At 41.6% G+C, this 8,825-nt stretch overlaps 2 protein-coding genes across 2 annotated transcripts; both read right to left on the bottom strand.

The window, feature by feature from the left end:
• Positions 1–2,603: 2,603 nt before the first annotated feature.
• On the bottom strand, positions 2,604–3,331 carry LOC128305209 (uncharacterized). The gene is made up of 3 exons (XM_053042550.1): positions 3,261–3,331; positions 3,007–3,183; positions 2,604–2,931 (listed from the first exon to the last, which is right to left on the bottom strand). The coding sequence occupies exons 1-3, from the start codon at positions 3,315–3,317 to the stop codon at positions 2,740–2,742; spliced, it is 426 nt and encodes a 141-aa protein (XP_052898510.1). The 5' UTR covers positions 3,318–3,331; the 3' UTR covers positions 2,604–2,739.
• Positions 3,332–4,194: 863 nt separating this feature from the next.
• On the bottom strand, positions 4,195–4,956 carry LOC128305208 (uncharacterized). Its single transcript, XM_053042548.1, has 3 exons — positions 4,831–4,956; positions 4,567–4,743; positions 4,195–4,456 (listed from the first exon to the last, which is right to left on the bottom strand). Exons 1-3 carry the CDS (start codon positions 4,885–4,887, stop codon positions 4,265–4,267), a joined length of 426 nt encoding a protein of 141 aa, XP_052898508.1. The 5' UTR covers positions 4,888–4,956; the 3' UTR covers positions 4,195–4,264.
• Positions 4,957–8,825: the final 3,869 nt, after the last annotated feature.

Below are 8,825 nucleotides of genomic sequence, written 5' to 3'. Positions count from 1 at the left end.
GAATTTGTTTCGTTTCAGTTTTGTTTGCTTCCTGTGGAAGCTGCCTGGGACGTTAGCCACCGGTGTCGAAAAGGGATGTGGGACAAAAACGCAAAAAGCACAGAGGTTTATCAAAAAACCGTTGAATTATTCATGGAGTGTTCATGATGATCCGCGAAAACGCCACCCGAGCCAGCACGGGCTGAGAGTCAGTCTGGTGATCATCGCGATAGTCGGTGACTACTGTCCCGGGAGAAGGTTTTGTATTTTTATAACGATCCGGAAGATAAATCTTGCTTAACTTCTCCCGCATTCCCGTATGTCCATTAGAGATCGTGGACGGAAGTTGCCACTAAAAATAATAAAAAGATTATCAAAGTAAACAGCAGATCAGAGGCATCGGAAAATGCAAAATTTTGTTTGCAATCAAATAAGACATACGGAAAAGCTCACAAGGGAGAGGTGGAATTACAGAAATAACTCTGTACGTCTCTTGTGTTTTGTGTCACAAGTTATGATTTCCACGTTTTCGAGAAGTATACGATTTATTTTAGGAATAAATAAATGTTTTCGACCCAAAAAAACTCAAACATAAGAAAAAAGTAAACTCCAAATGGAAAATTTGCCCTCAAGTATAACATAGTTTTGAATAACATCCTAACAATTTTCATATCTCGAGGCTGAAGTTGAGCAGACACACATCTATTTTTGACGCGTTCTGCTAAAACTGTACACCAAACCAACGTCGTTGTCATTGTAATTGTTGCGTATTTATGTACAGTCTATGAAAAAATGCACCATTCTCGCACGGTTTCATTCCTGGAAGCATCATATTATTACATCAAACCGGTTCTCCTCAAATGTAACAGAAATGTCCGGACGACTGACACGAAATGGCTGCAGCTATAAATAGTGCGCTCTCATTTAATGCTTTCTTGGAGCAAAAATGGCAAAACACAAAATGCCATCAAACGTGGGCAGGGTGAACCGGGAAGAGTTGATTCTATAAGGGTGAAGAATGCGGGGCGACGCTATGATTGGATCAAAGACATCATTTCCTGCAGGGAAAAATGATTTTTTTCCTTTCATACTTTTTGTTGCCCATCCTTGACCACACTAGTACCCTTTGATAAAGACAGCTAGCCCGGGATGGACAAAAATTCCCTCATCCCCGTCACGAGGCTTACCCAATCCCAAAAGTATCCTTTTCTCTGCCACAAAAGTGCCCCAGAGTTTGATTACAGCGTGGTGTTTATACCTATTTTCTGTAGTCTAGCAGCAAAAAAAAGAAGCATCAAACCTCAATGGAACTATTCCACCGAATGCTGCCGGAGTGGGTTTGGACGAAAGACTCCCGAGACGTGTACCCGGTAAATGGTCGAATGTAAAATTCAAAAGATCCAACCCCCTGGGTGGGTCCATCTTCTTCGCATGCGAGATAAAATACGGTTCCGATTCGTCGGAACAGTTTGTGTCGCTGGCAGGGTTGGATCCTTATCAAATTTCGACCACGTGTGGTCAATTCGGGATTGGGATGTTCCATTATGGAGGGACGTTGGTTCTGTTTGTTTGAACTGTACGAATGTGGAAAGATCCTTTCGCCTACGCATAATCCGGCACGGAATTTAATCCTTAAGTGTTTACGATAACATACATTCCGTTTATGGAAATCGGCTCGATCGTACTGTTGCTGTGCAAATGTTGAAATTCAAATTTCTTTATAATTTATGTTCAAACTGTTAATACAGTTCAATCCTATCCCAAACATATTCTACTGCTTCCAATTACCAACGGTCGATTTGAATTTTCCCCCCAAATAAATAATAACTTTTTGTTTCACTGCAAACGTCGTCTCCGTGCGTCGGTAAAGCTTCCCAACCACCCTATTTATTGTAGCAGAGAGCCGGGGAAAAAAAGTAAATAAATGTCGTTTCATTACTCCCTTAATGAAAGCCTTTATCGCCCATTATTATGTTCGGAGTTTGTTTTTGCAGCTTTATTTATCGTCACTTTACGCACTCCAACGGCTCCAGCTCGTCGATCGCAAACTGACCCTTGGCCTGAATCCAAGCATTTTACTAAAAAACAAAAGAAAGGATCGTTGTGCGGCAGGCATCACAATGGCGTAATGGACTTTCCACAGTTTGGGACAGTGGCGTTACGTTTTAATAACTCCAAGATATGTTTTTTTTTTCTCTCCTGCATTCATCCACCATCCGTGGGAGCGGACCAGCCGGATGAACTCTGTCCTTCACAAGTTGAACCGGTTTATAGCAAGTATTTTTTTTAAGTGCACCATCAAGCCGGTTAGTAACAGAACCCGTAGTCGCTTAGAACAACATAACAGGAACCCTTTTTGTGTGCACTTCAACCCAAACCCAAATCAACCGGCTCCGGGTGGTTGAGGCTCAAGGGATTTCACCGTATTATTAGAGAGTTGGTTCGAGCGAATCTTCAGCTTTTCGGTGACGTGTTCAAGATGGGTCGTTAAGCAGCATGTTGACATAGCATTGTTTCAATAATTCCACCTCTTTTCGGTATCGGTCGCGGGAGGGAAAGCTGTCACAAAAACCGGGACACCGGATCGTTGTGAAGAAGAAATTAAATAAACGAAACCATTCCTGTCCCAAGAGAGAGGGAAGAATAAATGTATATTTCCCCAAAATCGATTATTCCGCCACTCATTGGTAAAACGGTATTTGGGTATTAAATCATTCCTTTCTGGGCTGGGACTGGGAAGCATACAACCTCGTTCAAAATTTACACTTTCCAACAGCTCTCCGTTTCCTTGACGAGGTTCCGGAGGGCGCGAGAATACAACGGTCGGCCAGATTCCAAACAAGCCGCTGAATATTCCGCATGTTGCTTGCAAGCGTAAGTGAATCTGGCGTAAAATCTATTCTCGTGCTGTCTAGCTTTATCAACCATGCGGTTCAAACAATCTGTTGAAAGCTGAATGAAATAGAATAAGGAGATTTTAAGATACGGATGCGAATGGAATATTATGCACGCTGTACGTGTACTTACCTTTGTGCCTTTAGGCAAACATAACGCTTTCTGCACAAGAGGAGCACGCAGATGCATCTGTAAGGCATCCTTTACGCTGTGCTTGTAGACACTGTTCTTTGTCTGGTCCAGTTTGAAACGCCGGAAGTAGGGTAGCAACTGGGTTGCATGCCATCTTGTGGCTTCGATTGTTGAAAGCTGAACAAACAAGAGAAGCAATTGCATATGGATGATGTAAGAAAATATGAACAAAATGAAAATTTAGCTAAGCACACCTGAATCAGCCAGATCAGCCCCATGGAAGCAATTAGCCAAATGAGTTTAGCTTGCATTTTTTTACTATGCCTTTACTATACAATGAGAGACCTTCATCGAGACAACCATTTTTATCTGAGTTTATTTGTATGTATCGTTTGTTGTCGCAAGTGCAGTAAAGGAAGTTAAATGACCTTCGTGACAGATTTGTACATAATACTTGTGTAAACATAATGTAATCAATGCATAATGTTTTGTTTCTCAAATATAGGCTCAACTGCATTGTAATATATGTAGGATTACTGTAAATGTTTATTCTAAGCGAACTTATCTGGAGCAAACGGTGCGATGCGCTGAGTTGCGATGCGAAACGTTGAGCATTATCGTTACTATTGCTACTACTGCCCTACTAGTATATCCTTGCTAATTTTTATGACAAATAAATATTTCATGACACGATTCCATTGGAATATTTAACAGATTATTTTTATAAAGTAGGCAATTATAATCTTCTCGAAGAAAATACTTTTTAGTCTTGTGAATATTGACCTGTGAATACTTTAGTATACTTTTCAGTCCATGGCTGACAATTAGGCGAAAAACCGCAATTCTCAATAATGAAATAAATAAAAGAAAAATTGGCCATCATTAATTTGCTCATAAATGTGGTTGATAAACCTTTTAAAAACTTATTTGATTTGGCAAATGCATACCTCTATGCCTTTCGTTTATTGTGTATTGCAAATACAGACCTGAACACTTCTTCTAAAAAATAGGAGTAGTTTTCAGAATTGTTTAACTTTACTTTTACACGACCAATTTTACGATTGAAAATCACAAATTACTTCTATAAGTGATACTTATTGAAATGATTATGACGACTAAATTAACTATGATCAAAGCGCCTCGCAAGAATACATCATTTCCGAATATTGAATATACACCACTCGTGTAGGCTTGAACGATTTATTGAAGCAACAATTCCTTTATTCAATAAATTTATAATCCATTTCTGCGTCGTCTACTATTGCAGCAGACATTTCTCCGTCGCTGTAGCAAGATCCTGCAACCCATTCAAATATGCCGGTTCGGCCGCTTCGAGACACTCCATTGAATATTGGTCATGGTCCTGGCAGGCATAACTGAACCCGGCATAGAACGTATCCTCAAGATCATTTACCTTGGCGACCATTTGCTTCAAGCACTCGTCGGAAAGCTTATGTAGATACAGAAAAGGGACGAAAGATGGGAACAGAAAAAAATATATTTTGATCATTTTCGAAAATGAACTTGAGCAATTTAGAACATGGTCGTCCCGTTACGTACCTTGGCTTCATTTGGGAAAGAGTTTGCCTTCGTGCAGAGTGGATTTCGCAGCTGGTTCTGCACACCATACTTCGCTCGGTGTAGGTAGAAAGGTTTCTTCGACCAATCAAAGTCCAAATCTCGGAATAATTTCATTAGCTGTTTCACATGATTCGCGGCTGCCTCGGTAGGTGTTGTCTAGGGAGAGAATGTTAACCCAAGCCGAGTGCATGAATGATGAATTTTCTAAGGCACCCATACAGGGCGAGAGAATGAACTACTGACCTGTAGTAGACAGACGACTCCGAGGACAATCAGCGTGAAGACCAGTTTTAGTTGCATCTTAATAATAATCTTGCGAACTGAAGCATCTGCAGTGTGCTCTTCATATTTATACTCTCGTCGTAAATCTTGCCCGTAACGTGCCAGTGCTGATCGTTGTTTAGACAAGCCCGTCTTCGACCCGCTTGCATATGATGGAAGTAAAATTAAATTCAAACAGAAACTCCTCTGTTTGCACAATCAGCGTGGCGCATTGTTGTTGCACCTTGTCCGCTGGAAGCTGAACCGGTTGAGTAAATCTTGGCTGACTTTGATGAATATGGCAATGCATAACAACGAGTACCGAGGATGGAAATTGCAACTTCGAGCTGGGATGTTGGTCTAGCTGCAACCTTATTGCCTCGGGTGATGCCTCCGGCAATGTTGTACGGTTCGGGTACATGTAAATAAAATTACAACTTCTATAATCAGTTGTACTGTGTCTTGTTCGTTGCCCCAATTCGGGTTGCCTATACCTTCCCCGAAAATGTCCCCGAGATGACCGTGTGCAACCGGCGGTGCTAGGTGCTTACCTAGCCTCGGCACCCTGCCAACGAATCGGAAGTGTTTCATTTTTCCCAGTGCTTCCTAGCTAAAAACAAATAACGAGCAGGTGGATGGTCGGTACGGGACAACCCCGTAACCGGATCTTAATGCCTTTTCAGATTCAAACGAATCATGAATAAATTTGTACTTTATTGTCGCTACGTGCCACAGCGCATTCGGAGTTTCATCCCAAGGGCAGGCCTTGTAAATCAGGAATAATTTGGTCCTACGGAGCTACTACGGAGCTGCGGCGGGTTGAGGAGCGAGGTTACCAGTGCGAGAACATCGGACGTGCTTGGCGCTTACTATTCGAGCTTCCACCGCCCGAAAGAAACAATCGACAAAAAGGGTCAACCATGGCAACGGGTTGAGTACCATCGCTTGGGAAAACGGTCGCTTTATGGATTATGGAACTTTTGGCATGGATGCGTTCGTATTTGTGTATGAATGTGGGCTTGTTTATATTTGTTTGATTCCAGCACGGCAAACCAACACAATGCCTGGGGGCGATTGAGTGAGATGTGATGGGCGAATGTTCTACGCGGGGGTACCCGGGGCCGATTCATTGTAAAAGCAGTTCGAATTGGAATTTAATGTGAGTTACGTGATGGGGTTATGGGATGGTGCTTTAAAAATCTGAAATGGCGCAGGTAGTTTATGGGGTTTCGAGCCCCTTTGTCGAGAAGCCCTACATCCAGAACCTAGTTCGGAGAAGGTGTGATGACAGTCGATTTATTTTACTAAATATGAGTAATGCTTTGCAAAATCCTCCAGGACACATACATATTTCGTCAATTATGCATACTTATCGGTTATCAATGGCGAATAATAAAATTGGGGAGATTTGAAGAGAGATTTTATGCATGAATGTATGGTGTTTCATTCCTCTTTATTTCTCAATACAACTGTTTGTTTGTTAACACTAATTAATACGTGATTTAAATAAACCTGAGAAATGCAAACTTTAAGTTTTAAATGCTTCAATCTGTAGAATTTCTAATCATGTTGGTATAAAGACATATGAAGATGTATCACGGTAAGCTGATAAAAGAATTCAATTTACAGTTTAGTCACAGTCAATTTACAGAAGCGAGGATATTCTATGGTGTTCCAATGACTTGACCTACCGGAAACAGTTCTTGTACTATTTTGCCCAACCCTTCGCAACGATAGAGCAGTAAACAAAACTCAAAGAAAAAACAACAAGCAATAACACTTCACACAAATCACTCAAGCTAAAACAAATCGAATGCCCATCGCTTTCCGCGCCGGAAGGTGTATGAATAAATTTAGTATGCACGGCAGTTCCGTGGTAAGTGAATGGTGTGAAATATTTCACGATCATAAACCCACACGTTCGGTACTCCATCAAACCCGAACCCGTCAAACAGTGCCTTGAATTATGGAACGTTCGGTTCCTTTTTCCACACCATTGGGCACCGATGTGCAGCAGGTGGTATAAATCAAATATAAACTTCAAATTAACTTCTGTTTCGCTTCAAACATAGGCTACAATGGTGTTTTTTTTTGGAAGGCAAAAAACCGTGAAACATTTCACAGATTGATGCAAAGCAAACGGTACCGTTAGAGGTTTTGTGGAACCGTGGGTCAACAGACCTGTGTGGGGATGGTGCCTGCTTCTTGTAAATTTTCACGGTAGCACTGAAAGAAAAGCACATCTACGAAGGTACGATGTTAAAAGCGTACCTAAATCAAAACTGTTCAAATTGCTAGATGAAAATAAGACAAAAAGAAATAGCACGATGAATAAAATTCAACCGGGAGCTCTTATCGTCCGAAATGAGCCATATTTACTGGGCTCAAGATTTATTGGTCCAAATTTTTGAGCATAAATTTTCATAAAACTCTTGTCCGCATTACACCATTTCGGCTAGCGCATGTCGTGATAATTATTAAACAAAAATCAACAGCAAAGAAAAAAGCCACGAAATATCGCAGAACTTCCATTTTAGTCGATCGCAGCGAATGAGAAAAGTTTCCGCTTTCGGTGGAAAATCGGTGCTGGTCGTAAGCATTGGGTTACCCGTGCTGAGGTGCGGGAAATTCATTCCTCGGAAAGGACGGGAAAATGGGTTGGGAAGAGAAAATTAATGAGCTGTTGATTAGCTTTGAACCAGCGCCATTTTGTCGGATTGAATAAAACACAATGCTCAATGCTTAGACGATGAACGAATTGGAAATTGCGAACGCGAGTTTTCCACTTGTAAATGCTTGTTACGCCATACCTTTAAATGGAAATTTAAGCGTTTTTAACAGGAACGGTTCCTGCCGGGGCAATCATTTTATTGCCTACTTCATCACCCTCATTGCCAAATGGTAGTGGGTAGAAATTTAAGGGCATTCTTTAATCATTCTCTTGAAGGCCTTTTTTGCTTTACAAACGAGTTGTTCATTAGTTTACTGCCGGCATACGGTGGTACATGAGCATCAATCTTTTAAGCCCAGCGAATGGTGAATGATAGTCAGTGTCTTACCTGCTGGTGCGCTTGCTTTCATCAGCAGGAAACGGGGTTTCCGCTTAAAACAAAGGCTTCCACTTGCAAAGAAAACCATTCAGTACGCTGCCATTTTGCATGCTGAATTGTTTTCCAACGGAATCATCGTTACGCAAGAATCACCGCGAGCTTTATGCTGAGAGCGGCTTTAAGCTACCGTTCTCGGGCCTGTTCACATGCGTGCCCGACCGGTAGCCGGCATTTTGAATTCATAATTTGCTTTTCAATTGCTCGGGGCTACTTTCACGTACCACCTGTACTACAATGAACTTGTAGCTCAGTGCTGTCCGAAGCTAGCAGCCAAGAGATGTGAATAATAAACGGTCCTTCATGATGATTGTTATTCTTTGACCGGCAGAGGAAAACGAAACCGGTGCCGCAGAGCTGGTGTGTCTTCTTTCGTTGCGAGACTGCATCCGACCGTAGAGGGTTTATCATTTGCCAGTACGACGACCATTATACGCGACCGTTCACCTCTGGAACAAGCTGACCGGGCCGACCGGGACGACTCGACTTTCCCGATGGAAAAGTCCATCCAAGGGTTTAGCCTTGGGACTTTGGATGGAAATGGTAGGAGAGACAATAAAAATTGATGGCAATACGCCAACTTGTTTAATGGGAATAAGCTTTATCGTTGTTTGCGTTCGCCTTGGTGAAGCGGAAAGCGAGAAGCCTTTGGTTTAACTGGCGCCAGGAGAATAGGTTTTAAATCTGTTGTTTTCTATCCCTTGCCGGTTACAGTTATGTTTGCATCATCTCATCAATTTAATTTAAACTCAGCAAAGCCTCAAAGTGGCGTTTTTTGCTGCAAAGTTTGTATAACTTCAATTTGTTCTGTATTAAAAACTCGTTAAAGGAATAATTAAATAAAATGTACTAGACCAGATACAATGGAAA

This window comes from Anopheles moucheti, chromosome 3, assembly GCF_943734755.1.
Source record: "Anopheles moucheti chromosome 3, idAnoMoucSN_F20_07, whole genome shotgun sequence".
Taxonomy (NCBI): domain Eukaryota; kingdom Metazoa; phylum Arthropoda; class Insecta; order Diptera; family Culicidae; genus Anopheles; species Anopheles moucheti.
This window is presented reverse-complemented; position numbering and strand designations above follow the sequence as displayed.